This window comes from Bos indicus, chromosome 1 (assembly GCF_029378745.1).
Source record: "Bos indicus isolate NIAB-ARS_2022 breed Sahiwal x Tharparkar chromosome 1, NIAB-ARS_B.indTharparkar_mat_pri_1.0, whole genome shotgun sequence".
NCBI classification, from domain to species: Eukaryota; Metazoa; Chordata; class Mammalia; order Artiodactyla; family Bovidae; genus Bos; species Bos indicus.
The window spans coordinates 133364770-133385123 of record NC_091760.1 but is presented as its reverse complement, the minus strand read 5'-3'; the positions used below and the strand labels follow the sequence as shown (position 1 = coordinate 133385123).

General features: G+C 39.7%; 1 protein-coding gene across 1 annotated transcript in view; it reads left to right on the top strand.

The window, feature by feature from the left end:
* Positions 1 to 20354, top strand: part of PCCB (propionyl-CoA carboxylase subunit beta) — a 94966-nt gene that overhangs the window by 44635 nt on the left and 29977 nt on the right. Inside the window, exons 9-10 of the mRNA XM_019962097.2 lie at positions 32 to 113; positions 15907 to 16030. Of these exons, the coding sequence (XP_019817656.2) occupies positions 32 to 113; positions 15907 to 16030 (206 nt within the window). The remainder of the gene's footprint in view (positions 1 to 31; positions 114 to 15906; positions 16031 to 20354) is intronic.

Genomic DNA, 20354 nt, shown 5'->3' with positions numbered 1-20354 from the left:
TGATTAAATCTACTTCTCTTTCTACCCAAAGTGACCGTCTGGTTCCTGAGCTTGACACAATTGTCCCTTTGGAATCTACCAAAGCCTACAACATGGTGGACATCATACATGCTGTGAGTCCCACATCTGTTTGTCTGTCTGCTGGCTTGGCAGTGTGCATGTCCTGGTGCTTTGGCTCAGTGAGGAAGTGCAGGACCCACACGCCTTCAGAGCAGGCACCACAGGCAGGGCATGGGGTGGCGCAGAGCCAGGGCACTGAGGAACATGTTGTGGGAAGAGTCAGCGGGTGTGGCCACCCTACTGGCTTAGATGGACCTGAGGGAGGGGCAGCACTTGGGCCAGCAGAGCCCAGAGGTCCTGAGCTGGCACTCTGTGGGGCCATGTGTCCAGAGCCTGGAGCTGAGGTGGGTTGACTCTTCACACACTTCTGTTTGGGGTCTGTTGGGGTCATGCTCAGAGGGCGTTTTGTTTCTCTAGAGAAAGGAGAGTTCACGAGGCATCCTGTGACATAGTTGAGGGACATGTTTATAGGTCTGAGGAGCACAGGAGTCCTTTGTACCTTTTTCTTGGTGTAGTGGGTTCCTGGCTCATTAAGTGAAGAGGACAGTGTTGGAGTGAACTGGAGGCGCCTGTCCATGGCCATTGTCTCCCTCCTTCCTGTGTGCTTCCCTGTGTGCTCTGAGCTCTCAGCTCTTCTTGCTTAATTCAGCCCAGGTGGCTCTGTGGGGACAGCCTCTCCCAAGGCCCTGGCTCCCCCAGGGACCTGTTCCTTCTCCCCCATGCTGTGGTAAGCCGGCGTGAGTCAGCAGCTGATCCTTGTTGCCGGGATCATTGCCTGCTGAGCACCATGTGAGCCCTCTTCCTCCAGCATGCCCTCCTCTGACCTTGGCCTTCACTACTCTCTGCACCTCGCAGTTGTCCTGTCTGTCTCTCACTGTCTCTGTCCTTCCCTTTCTTCTGGAGCCCTCCACGCTTTCTGGAAACTTCCTTCCTGGCCCAGCTTGGACTCTGCCCTGTTCTTAGTGACACTGTGATGGACAAAACTTTACCTTGGCAACCTCACCTCCGGGTAAGACATTCAGAGAACAAAAGCATACCCAGCATGGGTAATTTTAGGTCCAAAACTACAGTGAATAAGGTAAAATGGGATCTTTGTTATCAGTGCCCCAATTCTCCTTTGATCCTATGGAGCACCATCCCTGGTTCAAGGCTGCAGTCATCTGCCCATCCACCCGTGTTGCTAGCCTGCTGGGGGGAAGCCCTGGAGCCTTGCTCCAGCCTGAGCTGGGCCCTCGGTGTGCCTCTCTGGCCCCTGGCTTGAATATGTGCTGTGAACCTCCCCTCAGCCCCTGGTCTTATCTTCTTCACTCTTCCTGATCCAAACCCTAACTTTCATGTCTACTCTGCACTCGGATCACATGACATTGGCATTTCCTTTATGGAGAAAATTAAGAGCATCAGGTTCCTCGAGCCCCATAGGTTCCATTTCTCCCCTCCACCATCCCCTTCCCAACCCCCTACATCGTATCTCCCCAGGTTCAGGAAATGAGGTGCCTTCACCGGGGCTCCTTGCTTCATCCCTGTCTATCTGGCCTCTTGCTTTCTTACCTGGTTTAACTTCTCCCTCTCATAACTCTTTCCTCTGGGCAGTCAATGTGTTTGAACATGTATGGACTTCTTGTCTGCTAAAACGTGCCCCTCTTTACCTGTATTTCTGCTTAACTGCTGTCCACAGTCTTTTCTCCCTTTTTCCTTCATCTCCTCGTGTCTCTTCTTCCTTTATTCCTCTCTGGAACCTGGCTTCTGGTTTTGTCCCTCTGTTGAATGGCAGCCCTCCTGATGACTTCTCCAATTGCTAATTCCAGGGGACCAAGAGCATTACATGGGTATAGTTACAGAGGTAACCATTATTATTATTATTATTATTATTTTTTTTTAACAATTACAAGTCTTCTAAAAACAAAGCAAAATTATGTAGAGTAGCTCAAATGCATCACATAGAGAAACAGAGAAGCCTCCCTGGTGTTCTCTTCCAGGCACTGTTTCCCCCTAAACCTTTCAGGGAAACCACCATCCTGACTTTTAATAGCATAGTTTAGTTTTTCTTGGTTTTGTATATTATAGGAATGGAGTCATGTAGTGTGTGGTCTTACCTGTCTGGCTACTTTGATTCAACATGACAATTGGAATTCATCTGCATTGGTGCAGTGTATATTGTTGCCGTGGTTCTTCATCTTTTGTATGAACAGACCACAGTTTATCTACTGTTGATGGGCATTTGGATAATTCTGGTTTGAGGCTATTGCAAATAGTTCTGATATGATCATTCTGTTATATGATTTTGGCAAAAAAGAAAACAAAACTTTCACGTCTCTGAGTCCATACTGAGAGTGGAAGCCCACATCACAGTCGTGCATACACGGAGCTTGAGTGAACGCTGCCCAAGTGTTCTTCCTCTTAAAAGGACACCAGTCCTTTCAGACTAGGGCCTGAATCTTTATGACCTTGTTTACTTTATCTCTTTAAAGGTCCCGTCTCCAAGTATAATCACACTGGGTGTTAGGTTTCAACATATGAATTTGGAGGGAGGGGGTACACAGTTCAGTTCATAAAGTGCCATAATAAGAATGTGCAAGTTTTCTTTCTTTTTCTATGGACTGAACAACTGAAATAGCATTGGGATTTTCTCCTCTTTAAAAATGTGGGAGAAATTCTCATAAAATTGTCAGTGCCTAATGCTTTATTATTATTTTTTTTGATGGAGGAGTGGCTTTTTGATAACTTCCTCTGCTCTTTAATGCTAATGTCTCTAAACTTTATCTTTGCTGGGGTCCGTTTTGGTAAAGTATATAAATTTTTCTCTGTGACTCTCTATTTCATCCAGATTTTTAATTTTACCTGCATAGGGTTATGTAGGGTTATATAGTCTCAGATCAGCAAAATCCGTTTCAGTAGTTTTCTCCTCTGACATTTTGTATTCTGTATTTTCTTGATAGTTACCTAGTAGTTGAAATATTTTATTGAGGTATTTTGAAGGGTCAACTTTCAGAGTTTTTTCTTTTTTAAGGCTGTTTTTTGCTTTTATATTAACTCCTTTTCTCCTTTCATTTAATCATTTTTTCCCCTTCTCAGATTTTTGAACCAGAAGTCTAATATATATTTTCTTTAATTTTGATAAAATCACATACAACTGCAGGGAAGGTTAGGAAATAGGGCCATTTGGCCGTCGTTTCTGTTACAGTGGTAGAAATGGAAGCTGGATTTTTGGTGGATACTTAGGAGTCTCTGCTACACTCTCTTAATCCTTTTAAAATAAAAGTAAGTAATATGAACAAAGGAGAAAACAGTATAGAAACATGCAAGGTGAAATGCAAATTTTTTCTCTCCTTATCAGTCTTTCTCAGAGGTAACTACTATTAAGTTTCTTGTATATCTTTTCAGAAAACAAATTATATGACAAATATGTGTCAATATATTTACTTTTAACTGAAAAAAATTATTACAGACACTTGCATACCTTGCTGGTTTTCACTTTCTTTCCCAATCATGGCATACAAATTTACCTTATTCATTGTGATGAATGTATATTATTCCATTGTATGGATGGAACGTTATTTAAGCATCACTGTACTGATAGACAGTTTAATCTTTTGTAGTTTTTGCTTTTACAGTAGTGATGCAGAAAACATCTTTGTGTATCAGTATGCTTTTGTGACTGTATCCATTGGATCAGAATGGCTATTTGCCCAGTAATGGAATTTGGCCAGAGAACAAAAGTCTTAAAATATATTTTTTTTTTTTAAGAAAAAAAGGCGGTGGGGAAGGTGGTATTTCTGGGTAGTCATGGTCTTCTAAATCCAAAACTGTACACATCCTTGAAAAACTATGTAGGTCAATAAGAAGAAAAAAAAAACCTACCAACTCCATGCATTTATTGTAACTGGAAGACAGGAAACCATAAACTTACTATAAAAATGAGTGGAACAATAAATACCACTTTCTAGTTGGACTGTTTCTTGAGTTTTGGCTATAAGTCTCTGTGGAGAGCTAGAAAAAGTGTCGAGATGTTGCTCAGAAGAAAGAGAAGGGTATTTAGAAGAAACCACTCAGAGAGAAAGTTCACTCTAAGAGTGAAAATATTGGAAAAGAGTCCTGTTAGTTTAGAAGAGTTACTTCAGAGGGGAGATTTAAACATGTACAAGAATCAAGAAGACAGTCATAGAAGGGTATTCCTTCTTGGGAAGAAAAGATTTAAAGGAAGAGAGAGGCACCTTTCAGTTCAGTTCAGTCGCTCAGTCATGTCCGACTCTTTGCGACCCCATGAACCGCAGCACGCCAGGCCTCCCTGTCCATCACCAACTCCCTGAGTTCACTCAAACTCATGTTCATTGAGTCAGTGATGCCATCCAACCATCTCATCCTCTGTTGTCCCCTTCTCCTCCTCCCTCAATCTTTCCCAGCATGAGGGTCTTTTCAAATGAGTCAGCTCTTTGCATCAGGTGGCCAAAGTGTCAGAGTTTCAGCTTCAACATCAGTCCTTCCAGTGAACACCCAGGACTGATCTTCTTTAGGATGGACCGGTTGGATCTCCTTGCAGCCCAAGAGACTCTCAGGAGTCTTCTCCAACACCACAGTTCAAAAGCATCAATTCTTCAGCACTCAGCTTTCTTTATAGTCCAACTCTCACATCCATACATGACTACTGGAAAAACCATAGCCTTGACTAGACAGACCTTTGTTGACAAAGTAATGTCTCTGCTTTTTAATATGCTGTTTGCTGCTGCTACTGCTGCTGCTGCTGCTAAGTCGCTTCAGTTGTGTCCGACTCTGTGCGACCCCATAGATATCAGCCCACCAGGCTCCCCATCCCTGGGATTCTCCGGGCAACAACACTGGAGTGGGTTGCCATTTCCTTCTCCAATGCATGAAAGTGAAAAGTGAAAGTGAAGTTGCTCAGTTGTGTCCGACTCCTAGTGACCCTATGGACTGCAGCCTACCAGGCTCCTCTGTTCATGGGATTTTCCAGGCAAGAGTACTGGAGTGGGTTTCCATTGCCTTCTCCAATATGCTGTCTAGGTTGGTCATAACTTTCCTTCCAAGGAGTAAGCATCTTTTAATTTCATGGCTACAATCACCATCTGCAGTGATTTTGGAGCCCTCCAAAATAAAGTCAGCCACTGTTTCCCCATCTGTTTCCCATGAAGTGATGAAACTGGATGCCATGATCTTAGTTTTCTGAATGTTGAACTTTAAGCCAACTTTTTCACTCTCCTCTTTCACTTTCATCAAGAGGCTCCTTAGTTCTTCTTCACTTTCTGCCATAAGGGTGGTGTCATCTGCATATCTGAGGTTATTGAGGCACCTTTGGAAATTATGAAATGAGGGAAGAATAAAGAAAGAGATAAATTTATGTGTTTGCAAGATAAAAACAAAAATTTGAAGGTCGTCATACCCCTTTCCCTAGCACTCTAATATCAAGACACCCATTAACTAAATAACACTTTGTTATACTGACAGAAGAGGGTGCTCTTGAACTGGGAATCTTGTTCACCATCAAAACTGCCAACCTGTTCATTCAGATACAAGTAGTTTATCTATATAAAGCTACTAAAATTAGAAAACCAAAAATGAAAGTGAAAAACTTCAACAAAACTCCTTTCAGAGTAAGAGTTCATTCAGCAGATGATCACCCTGCAGTTGTGTTCAGTAGCCTCAAATCATTTGAATTGTGAAAAATCAGAAACGAATAATGGAATAGACATAAAATAGGAAGAAGTAAAAGTTAGTGGTGACTGAATTAAAATGTGAGGAACAAAATTACATATCAGAAATGAAGACAATTATAAAGTGCTCTAGGGAGAAAATTTGAATGAAATTTAATAAGGAATGTTGAAGAAAGGGGGAAGACAACCAAGAATATAAAGAGAAAGGTAGAAAAAAAAATCAGAAAACAAGTGATTAAAGTGGCAAAGAAGACTGAACATACATATAACTGGAGGGTCTGACGAAGGACAAACAGGACTAGAATTGATGTGTAAAACTGTAATCCAAGAAAGCATTCCAGAAATAAGACCCAGAGCCAAACTCCCACTGAGTATATGGGAAAATTAACCAAGAATGATGAAACTAGTTAATATCCACATGTAACCATTAGATTAAAAAAATCCTCAGATCAGTCATGACTGAGCACATAATGCATGTACAAACAGGACTTTGAGGCAAAAAGATGAAAACTTACAAGGTTAGAAGGACTAGAGTAGCAGCAGATTTCTCAAAGCAACAAGAAAGCAAGACAACAATAGAAAAACACTTCTGGAGACTGCAGGAAAGAGTATGGGACTGAGGATTTTGTCTGGCCAAGCTGATGTTCATGTATGAAGGCTAGAGAAAACTAGTTTTAAATAGGTAAAACAGAGGGAATTCTGTATTCCCAGGTGTTTCTTGAAGCTACCAGAGGATGAGATTCATCCAACCAAGAGATAACTGGAGAAATTTTAGCAAAGGGATTGATGGTACTTATTTAATTATAAGGCTAAAACTGGGTTGGGAATGAGTGTTTCAATTGGAGAAAAAATGCCACTGGAAGATGAAAGAGAAGGATGAGGGAAAGAGTATAACAATAAGTTCACTGATAGTTGTGGCTCAGCAGATTTTAAAAGTAGACAGCTCAGTTAATAAAGATATTAAATGGGGAAACAGACTGAAGGCAATAAAAAGGTATAATTGCAGTGGCAACCACTAGATCAAAAATATACATCTTTTAAAATAACAACATAAAACATATCATTTAGAATGGCAAATACAACATAATAAACAGAATAATTATAAGAATAAAAATCTGAAATACCAATAAATACGAATGGCTTAACTTATTAAATTCATCTCATTTATTAAAAGAAAAAGATGTTCAATATACCTCATAAAGTAAAACCATCTGTATGTGATGTACAGGAGACAAAGTGATTCTGAAAAGTTAAACATAAGGGATGCGCAAAGGTATGTCAGGAGAACAGAAATAGCAAGTATGTGTGGGCCTAATATTGGATGATGTAAAATTCAAATATTTACTGTGACAAGGAAAGACATTTTCAAATGTTAAAAGCCACAGTCCACAACAATGATAGAAAGATCTATTCCCTAAATGATACAACTGCCATCTTTGAAAATGAAAAGCTATAGGATATTTAAGTAGACATAGGTAGAAACAACTAAACACACCATAATTAGCACAATGTACATGAAATAGACAGAAAAATTAATATATGGAAGATCTCAGTAACATCACAGATAGATATTATGAATGTATTTCAGACTTTACAGCCTGGTAAAAGGCAACGAGGAGAAGGCAATGGCAACCCACTCCAACACTCTTGCCTGGAAAATCTCATGGACGGAGGAGCCTGGTAGGCTGCAGTCCATGGGGTCGCTAAGAGTCAGACACGACTGAAGTGACTTAGCAGCAGCAGCAGCAGCAAAAGGCAATGAATCTTATACTCAAGTGTGTGTGGAACATTTACAAAAGTTGATCACATATTTGGTCAGAAAGAAAGCATCCTAGCAGCCCATAAAGCAAAAATATTATAAACAACACTGATCAAAACTAGAAATTTATAGCTATAACAATAAATATACTCATTTGAAAATAATTTTTCTGTTAATTCTTGGATAAAAGGAGAAAATATAAGCCAAAATGACAGAATTATAAGGTGGTGCTAGTGATAAAGAACCCGCCTGCAAGTGTAGGTAGATGTAAAAGATGTGGGTTTGAGTCCTGGGTCAAGAAGATCCCCTGGAGGAGGGGATGGCAACCCACTCCAGTGTTCTTGCCTGGAGAACCCCATGGATAGAGGAGCCTGGTGGGCTATAGTCCACATGGTCTCAAAGAGTTGGACATGACTGAAGCAATTTAACTTGCACACATGACAGAATTATAAGAGAATCAAGATAAAAAAAAAAAACACTTCATATCAATATCTACAGAATACTCTCTGTGAGAGGAGGAGAATGTATAGCCTTCAATGCTTAGTAAAAAATGAAAGAAGGAAAAGAAACTAAATTCTGTACTCAAAAAGCTGGGGAAAAATAAAATATTCTAAAGAATTCTAAGAATTTAATAATAAAGCAGAAATTTTATGATTTAGGATATAGAAAAACAACTGTAGCTAATGGAATAGAATAACTACTAGACAAGTTAAAAAGACAAGTAAAAAGTGCAAAGGTAGAAATAGAGATCAATGAAACAAAATAGAAACCCCAGAGATAAATCCATGCACCTATGGACACCTTATCTTTGACAAAGGAGGCAAGAATATACAATGGAGAAAAGACAATCTTTTAAGTGGTTCTGGGAAAACTGGTCAACCACTTGTAAAAGAATGAAACTAGAACACTTTGTAACACCATACACAAAAATAAACTCAAAATGGATTAAAGATCTAAATGTAAGACCAGAAACTATAAAACTCCTAGAGGAAAACATAGGCAAATCATAGCAGGTGTAAATCATAGCAGGATCCTCTATGTAAATCATAGCAGGATCCTCTATGACCCACTTCCCAGAGTAATGGAAATAAAAGCAAAATTAAACAAATGGGATCTAATTAAACTTAAAACCTTTCGCACAACAAAGGAAACTGTAAGCAACGTGAAAAAACAGACTTCACAATGGGAAAGCAACTGACAAAGAATTAATCTCAAAAATATATAAGCTGCTCATGCAACTCAATTCCAGAAAAGTAAATGACCCAATCAAAAAATGAGCCAAAGAACTAAACAGACATTTCTCCAAAGAAGACATACAGATGGCTAACAAACACATGAAAAGATGCTCAACATCACTCAATATCAGAGAAATGCAAATCAGAACTACAATGAGGTACCATCTCATGCTGGTCAGAATGGCTGCTGTCATAAACTCTACAAACAAAAAATGTTGGAGAGGGTGCAGAGAAAAGGGAACCCTCTTACACTTTTGGTGGGAATGCAAACTAGTACAGCCACTATGGAGAACAGTAGAGATTCCTTAAAAAACTGGACATAGAACTGCCATATGACGCAGCAATCCCACTGCTGGGCATACATGCTGAGGAAACAAGAAATGAAAGAGACACGTGTACCCCAGTGTTCATCGCAGCACTGTTTAAAATAGCCAGGACATGGAAGCAACCTAGATGTCGATCGACAGACAAATGGATAAGAAAGCTGTGGTACATATACACAATGGAATATTACTCAGCCATTAAAAAGAATGCATTTGAATCAGTTCTAATGAAGTGGATGAAACTGGAGCCTATTATACAGAGTGAAGTAAGTCAGAAAGAAAAACACCAATACAGTATATTAATGTATATATGTGGAATTTAGAAAGATGGTAACAATAACCCTATATGCGAGACAGCAAAAGAGACACAGATGTAAAGAACAGTCTTTTGGACTCTCTTGGGAGAAGGCAAGGGTGGGATGATTTGAGAGAATAGCATTGAAACATTTATATTACCATATGTGAAATAGATTGCCAGTCCAGGTACGATGCATGAGACAGGGCACTCAGGGCCGGTGCACTGGGATAACCCTGAGGGATGGGATGGGGAAGGAGGTGGGAGGGGGGCGTTCAGGATTGGGGGACACATGTACACCCATGGCTGATTCATGTCAATGTATGGCAGAAACCACCTCAATATTGTAAAGTAATTAGCCTCCAATTAAATAAATTAATTAAAAAACAAAAAAGTGCAAAGGAAATATAAGAAATTTCAAAATCACAAGAGGTGAGATGAACTGGACATTTTATTTGGCAAATACATTTACCAAAAACTGACCCTCTTAGACATAGAAAGCCTAAGTAGACCCAATTACATAGTAGTTGTTTCATAAAAATAGCAGCAGGCCTAGATAGTTTCATGTGGGGATTCTATGAAACTTTCAAAGACTAAAGAGTGACAATGCTACATAAATTGTTTCAGAGACTAGACATTAAACACACATACACACACCCTTTACAAATTCTTTTCATGAAGCCAGTATGGCATTGATACTTGAATCTGATGTAGAGTAGAAAAACATTTCAGATTGGCATTACTTACCATCACTTGGCAAGAATACCAAATAAATTAACAGATTCCAACACTGTGTTAATATATACCTTAAGGAAGTAGGATTTATTGGAATGCAAGGTTGGTTATATGGAAAATCTGTGCTATACTCTGTTAAAAGATGGAAGAAAGATCATGTAGTTGTTTTCATAGATGCTGAGAAAAGCTTTTAAGAAAGTTCAACACCTAATACACACAAGAGACTAGGAATTGATGAACATTTAACATGATAGACTTTAATATACACTTCTTCAAAACCAAGCATCTTACTTGATATGGAAATACACTAAGATCTGGGATGCTGTCCATCTTCACTATTATTTAACATGGTACTGGAGGTATCAGCCAATGCAATTCGGCAAGAAAGTCAACTAGAGGCAAAAAGCTTTGGAAAGTTTAACCTATGCTTGTGCAGGACATAATATGCTAAAGATCCTAGAGGATGTGTGATAAATAGAATAAATAGGGAACAGGATATAAAATTAACCTAGGAATAGTGTTCATATACACAAACAATAATCAATTGTATATGGTAGTGTAAAAACTCCTTTTACATAGCAGTAAAGATAGAACTGGACATGGAACAACAGACTCCTTTTCAAAACTGGAAAAGGTGTAGGTCAGGGCTATATATTGTGACCTTGCTTATTTAACTTTTATGCAGAGTACATCATGCAAACTGCTGGGCTGGATGAATCACAAGCTGGAATCAAGATTGCTGAGAAAAATATCAACAATCTAGATATGTAGATGATACCACTTTAATAGCAGGAAGAGAAGAGGAACTAAAGAGCCTCTTGATGAATGTGAAAGAGGAGAGTGAAAAAACTGGCTTAAAACTTAACATTTAAAAAACTAAGATCATGGAATCCGGTCCCATCAGTTCATGGCAAATAGATGGTGAAAAAGTGGAAACAGTTGCCGGCTTTATTTTTGGGGGCTCCAAAATCAATGTGGACAGTGACTACAGCCATGAAATTAAAAGATACTCCCTTCTTGGAAGAAAAGCAATGACAAACCTAGGCAGTGTATTAAAAAGCAGAGACATTGCTTTGCCAACAAAGGTCCATCTAGTTAAAGTTATGGTTTTTCCAGTATTCATGTACGGATATGAGAGTTGGACCTAAAGAAAGCTGAGCACCGAAGAATCAATGCTTTTGAATTGTGGTGTTGCAGAAGAGTCTTGAGAGTCTCTTAGACAGAAGGGAGATCAAGCCAGTTAATCCTAAAGGAAATCAACCCTGAATATTCACTGGAAGGACTGATGGTGAAGCTGAAGATCTAGTACTTTGGCTACTTGATGCAAAGAGCAGACTCATTGGAAAAGACCCTGATGCTGGGAAAGATTGAGGGCAGGAGGAGAAGGGAGCCACAGAGGATGAGATGGTTGGATGGCATCACTGACTCAGTGGGCATGAGTTTGAGCGAACTCTGGGAGATAGTGAAGGACAGGGAAGCCTAGAGGCTGCAGTTCATGAAGTTGCAAAGAGTTGGACACAACTTAGCAACTGAACAACAACAAAGATAAAATATTTAGTAACATGAATATAGGCTTAAACAAATGCAGACATCCCTTGATCTTGGATATTGAGTTAATATAAAAATGTTAAAAGAGAAACTATGGCCATATCCTTTATTAAAGCATGCTATAGTTAAAACAGTGTAGTCTTGACACATAAATAGTGGAATAGAAAAGAAAAACTAGAAGTTGATTCAAGTACGTACAGAGTTCAGGCACATCTGATAAAGCTATTATGTCAAATTCTCGGGGCAAGATTAGCTTTTTAATGGTGCTAAAGAATTTGCTGGCAGATCAGTGGTTAGGACTCTACTCTCTCACTGCTGAGGGCCTGCATTCAGAAAAAGAAAATGGCCCTCCCCCCCAAAATAATGGTGCTAGGTGACTGGATAGCTGGTTGCATGCTCAGTCCCTAAGGTGTATTCTACTCTTGCAACCGTGTGTACTGTAGCCCGCCAAGTTCCTCTGTTCATAGGATTTCCCAGGCAAGAATACTGGAGTGTGTTGCCATTTCCTTCTCCAGGGAATCTTCCTGACCCAGGGATCAAACTTGCGTCTCTGCATTGGCAGGTGGATTCTTTACCGCTGAACCACAAGGCAAGCCCAGATAGCTGGTTAGGAAAATATAAAATTATATTTTTAGTTCATACCATATACAAAAATAAACTACAAATAGATCAGAGAACTAAATATAAGTGAATTAGTACTAAAAGAAATCATGGATCAATTTCTCTAGGAGAAGATAAAGGATTTTGAACTGATTTAAAATGCAGTTTAAGTTAAAAAATTGATAAATTTGACTGTGTAAACATTTAAAAATTGCACTCCACATAGTAAAAAGTACATACAGTTAAAAGACATCCAGGAATGGGACTTCCCTGGTGGTCCAGTGGCAGAGACTCCACACTCCCAGTGCAGGGGACCAGAGTTCAGTCCCTGGTCAGGAACCAGATCCCACACTCCCAGTGCAGGGGACCAGAGTTCAGTCCCTGGCCAGGGACCCAGATCCCACATGCAGGAACTGAAGAGTTTGCATGCTACAGCCGAAAGATCTTGCATGCCACAGCAAAGATCAGGGATCCTGCATGCTGCAGCTAAGAGCCAGTGCAGCCAAATAAAAACATGAATGTTAAAAAGACAACCAGGAATTCCTTAGTGGTCCATCGGTTAGAACTCTGCTTCCACTGCAGAGGGCTGGAGTTCAATCCTTGGTCAGGGAACTGAGATCCCACATGCCCTGAGGTGTGGCACAAGAGAAAAAAAAAAAGACAACCAACAATCTGGGAGAAAATATTTGTGACATATATTGCAAATAAAGGACCGAGAACTCTAAAATGTAAAGACCTTTTTAAAAAATTAAGAGAACAAAGACTAAAATTGATAAAAAGCAGGAAAAAAATCATGAATAGATAGCTCACACACACACAAAAAAGATATGAAATTGACCTTAAACATTTTAGAAAGATGTTTAAGTTTACTCATAATGCTAGAAATGCAACTTAAAATTATACTGAATTGTTTCTCCTTTGTCAAATTGGCCAAAAACTAAAAACTTGGAAATACTTTCTGTGGTAAGTCTGTGGGGAGTAGACACTCTGATATATTGCTGGTAAGGGTTATGGTAATATTTGAGGTTTTGCCCTAGCAGCCCCACCTCTAGGGATTTACCTTGAAGATACACTTCCCACCATACAAAATTATAGATGAACAAGGTTGCTACTGTTACATCATTATTTATGATTACAAAATATTCTAAGCAACTTGAATGTCAGTTTCACAATAATGTAAACAACACATAGGCTATGCAGGAGTGAAAAAGATCGAGGTAGAGCCCTCTGATGGAGAAGGCAATGGCACCCCACTCCAGTACTCTTGCCTGGAAAATCCCATGGATGGAGGAGCCTGGTGGGCTGCCGTCTGTGGGGTCGCACAGAGTCGGACACGACTGAAGCGACTTAGCAGCAGCAGCAGCAGCAGAGCCCTCTGAGCTCATATGGAGTGATTCCCAGGATATATTAATTGAAGAAACTCAGAGTGCAAGAGGGAGTATTTCTCTGTCTAAGGTGGAAGGGGAATCAAAATGTTATAAATGTATCTACTCATTTCTGCAATACACACACAAATCATAAATCCAGAAAATGATGACATTCAAAACATGATGAGTGGAAGAGATTGGGAATGACATTTTTAAACTATGTTAATGTTTACATATTAAAAAATAAAATCAATACTGGGTGGTTAACCTTTGAAATAAAAACAAAAGAACATGAGTTTCAAATGAATGACTTGAACACAGTATTTTGACTCTATACCTTTAGTGTAATGACAGAAATAAGGAAATGCTGAATTGAAGTTATATTTTCTGTGTGTGTGTGTATTTGGCAGTCATATGAATTCTGAAACTATTTCATTTTTATTTGCATATTGAATAAATGTTTTGAGGTTAAGGGAGTTAGATTCCACCGTAGGAGCAAGAGGTATGGAAAGGGAGGTACTAGAATGAACCCTGGAGTTGAACTAGAATGAAGTTATCAGTGTGAACTCCTGATTTTCATATTACTCACAGAAATGTGTATATGTGTATGTCTGTGGACTTCCTATCTCTTTGCTCTGGAATAGCTTCTTGGAAGTAATTATTTACCCCATCTCTCCACCGCAGGGACCTGGGCTTCTTGGAAAAATGGCTGTTTATACATTTGGGGCAGGAAAAAATTATGAGATAAACCTGAAAGGTAATTCCAGAATGTAAGGTAGTGCTCAAAGAACGATGGAGAACATCAAAAGGGCATAGAATCTATCTTGAATGAGCTCTCACTGTCAAATATGGGAACATTCGAACATAAAGTAATGTTGGTAAAGATTGTAATCCACACAATAAAATATAAATCTGTAAATTCACACTGTGGATTTTCCAGTAGTAAATGGGAAAGGCAAAGACATTTCTAACAGTAGAATGCCAAGTAATAAGTGGAGAAGGAAAATGGGGTTAGAGAAATCATTTGACGGTTATTGTGGCAGTAATTTGGGTTCCCTGGGGGCTCAGAGGTAAAGAATCTGCTTGCCAGTGCTGGAGGTGTGGGTTTAATCCCTGAGTTGGGAAGATCTCCTGGAGAAGGGAATGGTAACCCACTCCAGCAGTCTCACCTGGGAAATCCTATGGGCAGAAGAGCCTGGTGGGCTACAGTCCATGGGATTGCATAGAGTCGGACACGACTGAAGTGACTGAGCACTCATCCATGAATGTTAAGTAAACCTCCTGAGTAAAAACTTGATGAAGAATAGGATTTTTACATAAGTTCAAAATACTTCCCCACAAAATACTAATTACAAGTGGAAAAATAGTGACTTTACAGGAGAGAAACCTGGCATATCTCACCACTATTAATGGGCAAATTGACTGTGCGTGCCTTTTGATGTGATGCACTTGAGAGGGTCACTTCTGTGATATTCTGCCAAAAATGCTTAGGCTGAAATTAAACATGAACAAACATGAAACCCAAATAACCAAATAACCGACCTGTAGTCTTCAAAGATGTTATGAACATGAAAGACAAAAATGGAGGGGAAAAATTTAAAGGAAAAATTTAGGGTAAAGAGACATTACCACTAAAAGTACCAGGTGACCAGACTTTTGTTGCTGTAAGAGGTGTTATTGGAATCACTGGCAAAATGTGAATAAGATTATATAATAGATGATAATCTATTAATATTAGCATCCTTATTTTGACAATGTCATTAAAGTTACATAGGAGACTCTCCTATTTTTAGGAGATAGACAACTTAGGTACTTAGAGGTAAAGAAGCAGCATTTCTGTAATTCTCAAAATTCAGAAAAAAAGATTGCTTGAATATATATACATAGTAGTAAATACATATACACACTTATATGCTTGAGAGACTAGGAGAAGAGTAAGGTAGCTAGATAGGGAGAGGGAATGATAAAGCTTATTTGGTAAAACGTTAATAACGGGGAATCCGGGTGAAGAATATTTAAATTTTTTGTACTATTCTGGAAATTGTTATGTAAGTTTGAAATTATTTCAAAATAAGGTAAAAAAATATATTAAATATGCCAAGTTAAATAGAACCTTTAAAAAGAAGGGCGCACTCACTGATTTGTCTTCCCCCAGCCGTGCACAAGGAAGAGGCACCGCCCTTGCCCGCTGTCCTGCTCCCAGGGAGAACCTGTGCTGGGGAGCGGCTGTCCTGCCTGGAAACTTGCAAATATCTGACTTTCTGTAATGTGGTTATATCTTGTTTATCATTTTGAGCTCAGGAGTGAATTTATCCCTGCAGGTTGTGGATGAGCGAGAATTTTTTGAGATCATGCCCAATTATGCCAAGAACATCATTGTTGGTTTTGCAAGAATGAACGGGAGGACTGTTGGAATTGTTGGCAACCAACCTAAGGTGGCTTCAGGTAGGAGGGAAATGCTCTAGACACAGACCTAAATCGGGGTGGGGAGCGGATGGGGGCCAGGGCTGCCTGCGCCCGCAGTGCCTGTCTTCTGCCTTTTCCTCAGTCAAGGCCTTCTATGGCCAGAGAAACTCAAATAGATGTTGCAGAAGCTCCTTTCTCTCTTAATTTCTCAAAATTAACATACGCATCTGAAAATGCTTCTTTCATGCTTCTCTAGTTTTTTAAGTGTTTATGGATTACTTTTTAACTTTTAAGCTCTTTGCTTCTTCAGAGGTCTGCCTTCTGTCCATCTGTTTATGCTATGACTAACTTACTGAACTGTGAGCTCCATGAGGCCAGGGGTGTTGGTGTCTTATTCATAGTTTTATTGCTAGTGCCTTCAGGGGTGCCAGGAACAGAGTTATATGTAACAAGTGAACAGCATCCTGCTGTGCACAGTTTTCTGGTGACATGGCCACACTTGAATCCCAATCAGGTGATGGGGACTATTCCATGCTCATGCTCAGGGTGGGACTGGGGACTCTGCTTACCACTTCCCTCCTTACTCTCTTCCTTCTTAGGTTTCCTTTGCATCCCTGTGTGGGATGCATACACCTTCCCTTTTTGACCCAGTCTCATCTTTTGTTTCTGCCATGGCAATTTCTCCTTGTCTTTAGAAGAGGCTTTGTAAAAATGTGTTTTATTGTGGTACAATATATTAACATTAAATTTGCCATTTTAACCATTTTTTGTGTTAGTGAACTATGGTTAATTTACAATATTGTGTTAGTTTCAGGTGTACACCAAAGTGATTCAGTTTTTATATACGTGTGTGTGTGTGTGTGTGATATGTCAGTTCAGTTCAGTTGTTCAGTCATGTCTGACTCTTTGTGACCCCATGGACTGCAGCACACCAAGCTTCCCTGTCCATTGCCAACTCCTGGAGCTTACTCAAACTCATGTCCATCTAGTCGGTGATGCTGTCCAGCCATCTCATCCTCTGTTGTCCCCTTCTCCTCCCACCTCCAATCTTTCCCAGCATTAGGGTCTTTTCAAATGAGTCAGTTCTTCGCATCAGGTGCCCAAAGTATTGGAGTTTCAGCTTCAGCATCCGTCTTTCCAATGAATATTCAGGTCTGATTTCCTTTAGGATGGACTGGTTTGATCTCCTTGCAGTCCAAGGGACTCTCAAGAGTCTTCTCCAACACCACAGGTCAAAAGCATCAATTTTTTTTTTTTGACACTCAGCTTTCTTTATAGTCCAACTCTCACATCCATACATGACTACTGGAAAAATCATAGCTTTGACTAGATAGACCTTTGTTGGCAAAGTAACGTCTCTGCTTTTTAATATGTTGTTCAGATTGGTCATATTTTTTCTCCCAAGGAGCAAGAATCTTTTAATTTCATGGTTGCGATCACCATCTTCAGTGATTTTGGAGCCCAAGAAAATAGTCTGTCACTGTTTCCATTATTTCCCCGTCTATTTGGCATGAAGTGATGGGACTGGATGCCATGATCTTCGTTTTCTGAGTGTTGAGCTTTAAGCCAACTTTTTCACTCTCCTCTTTCACTTTCATCAAGAGGCTCTTTAGTTCTTCACTTTCTGCCATAAGGGTGGAGTCATCTGCGTATCTGAGGTTATTGACATTTCTTCTGGCAGTCTTGATTCCAGCTTGTGCTTCATCCAGCCCAGCATTTCATATGATGTACTCTGCATATAAGTTAAATAAGCAGGGTGACAATATACAGCCTTGACGTACTCCTTTTCCTATTTGGAACCAGTTTGTTGTTCCATGTTCAGTTCTCACTGTTGCTTCTTGACCTGCATACAGATTTCTCAAGAGGCAAGTCAGGTGGTCTGGTATTCCCATTTCTTGAAGAACTTTCCACAGTTTGTTGTGATCTACACAGTCTAAGGCTTTGGGGTAGTCAGTAAAGCAGAAATAGATGTTTTTCTGGAACTCTCTTGCTTTTTCCATAATCTAGCAGATGTTGGCAATTTGATCTCTGGTTCCTCTGCCTTTTCTAAATCCAGCTGGAACATTTGGAAGTTCATGGTTCACATACTGTTGAAGACTGGGTTGGAGAATTTTGAGCATTACTTTGCTAGCGTGTGAGGTGAGTGCAATTGTGTGGTAGTTTGAACATTCTTTGCATTGCCTTTCTTTGGGATTGGAATGAAAACTGACCTTTTCCAGTCCTGTGGCCACTGCTGAGTTTTCCAAATTTGGTGACATATTGAGTGCAACACTTTCACAGCATCATCTTTTAGGATTTGAAATAGCTCAACTGGAATTCCATCACCTCCACTATCTTTGTTCATAGTAATACTTCCTAAGGCTCACTTCAGTTCACATTCCAGGATGCCTGGCTCTAGGTGAGTGATCGTACCATCATGATTATCTGGGTCATGAAGATCTTTTTGTATAGTTCTTCTGTGTATTCTTGCCACCTCTTCTTGATATCTTCTGCTTCTGTTAGGTCTATACCATTTTTGTCCTTTATTGAGCCCATCTTTGCATGAAATGTTCCCTTGGTATCTCTAGTTTTCTTGAAGAGATCTCTAGTCTTTCCCATTCTGTTGTTTTCCTCTGTTTCTTTGCACTGATCACTGAAGAAGGCTTTCTTGTCTCTCCTTGCTATTCTTTGAAACTGTGCGTTCAAGTGGGTATGTCTTTCCTTTTTTCCTTTGCCTTTCATTTCTCTTTTTTTCTCAGCTGTTTGTAAGGCCTCCTCAAACAACCATTTTGCCTTTTTGCATTTCTTTTTCTTGGGGATGGTCTTGATTGCTACCTCTTGTACCATGTCACGAACCTCTGTCCATAGTTCTTCAGGAACTCTGTCTATCAGATCTAATCCCTTGAATCTATTGTCACTTCCACTGTATAATCATAAGGGATTTGATTTAGGTCATACCTGAATGGTCTAGTGATTTTCCCTACTTTCTTCAATTTAAGTCTGAATGGCAATAACGAGTTCATGATGTGAGACAGTCAGCTCCTGGTCTTGTTTTTGCTGACTGTATAGAGCTTCTCCATCTTTGGCTGCAAAGAATATAATCAGTCTGATTTCGGTATTGACTATCCAGTGATGTCTAGATGGTTATAGGTTATTATAAGATATTGAATGTAATTCTTTGTGCTGTACAGTAAATTCTTGTTCTTTATCTTTTTTATATATGATAGGGCATGTGTACACTTGTTCTTTAGTCACTAGATTGTGTCTGTCTCTTTTGACAGACAATGACCCTGTAGACTGTATCCCTCCAGGCTTCTCTGTCCATGGGATTTCCCAGGCAAGAATACTGGAGTGGGCTGCCATTTCCTTTTCCAGGGGATCTTCCAAACCCAGGGACTGAACCTGCATCCTGTGCATTGGCAGGCAAATTCTTTGCTACTGAGCCACCAGGGAAGCCTTATACTACATTTTATTTAATCATTCTTCTGTTGATGGACACTTGGGTTGTTTTTACCTTTTCAGTATTGTGAATAATGTCACAGTGAGCCCTGAAATTTAAGTATTTGTTTGAAACCCCATTTTCAGTTCTTTGCATATATACCTATATTTTTACATGTAGTATGAGTTAGGGGTTCACTTTATTCTTTTTTTAAAAAATTAATTTATTGATTTTAATTGTAGGCTAATTACAATATTGTGGTGGTTTCTGCCATACATTGACATGAATTAGCCATGGGTGCACATGTGTTTCCCATCCAGATCCCCCTTCCCACCTCCCTCCCCATCCCATCCTCCAGGGTCATCCCAGTGCACCAGCCCTGAGCACCCAGTGTCATGCATCAAACCTGGACCGGGATCCACTTTACATATGATAATATACATGCTTCAATGCTATCCTCTCAAATCATCCCACCCTCACCTTCTCCCACAGAGTCTGAAAGACTGTTCTTTACATCTGTGTCTCTTTTGCTGTCTGGTGTATAGGGTCATCCTTACCATCTTTCTAAATTCCATATATATGCGTTAGTATACTAGATTGATGTTTTTCTTTCTGACTTACTTCACTCTGTATAATAGGCTCCAGTTTCATCCGCCTCATTAGAACTGATTCAAATGCATTCTTTTTAATGGCTGAGTAATATTCCATCGTGTATATATACCACAGCTTTCTTATCCATTCGTCTGACAATGGACATCTAGGTTGCTTCCATGTCCTGGCTATTGTAAACAGTGCTGCGATGAACATTGGGGTACACGTGTCTCTTTCCTTTCTGGTTTCCTCAGTGTGTATGCCCAGCAGTGGGATTGCTGGATCATAAGGCAGTTCTATTTCCAGTTTTTTAAGGAATCTCCACACTGTTCTCCATAGTGGCTGTACTAGTTT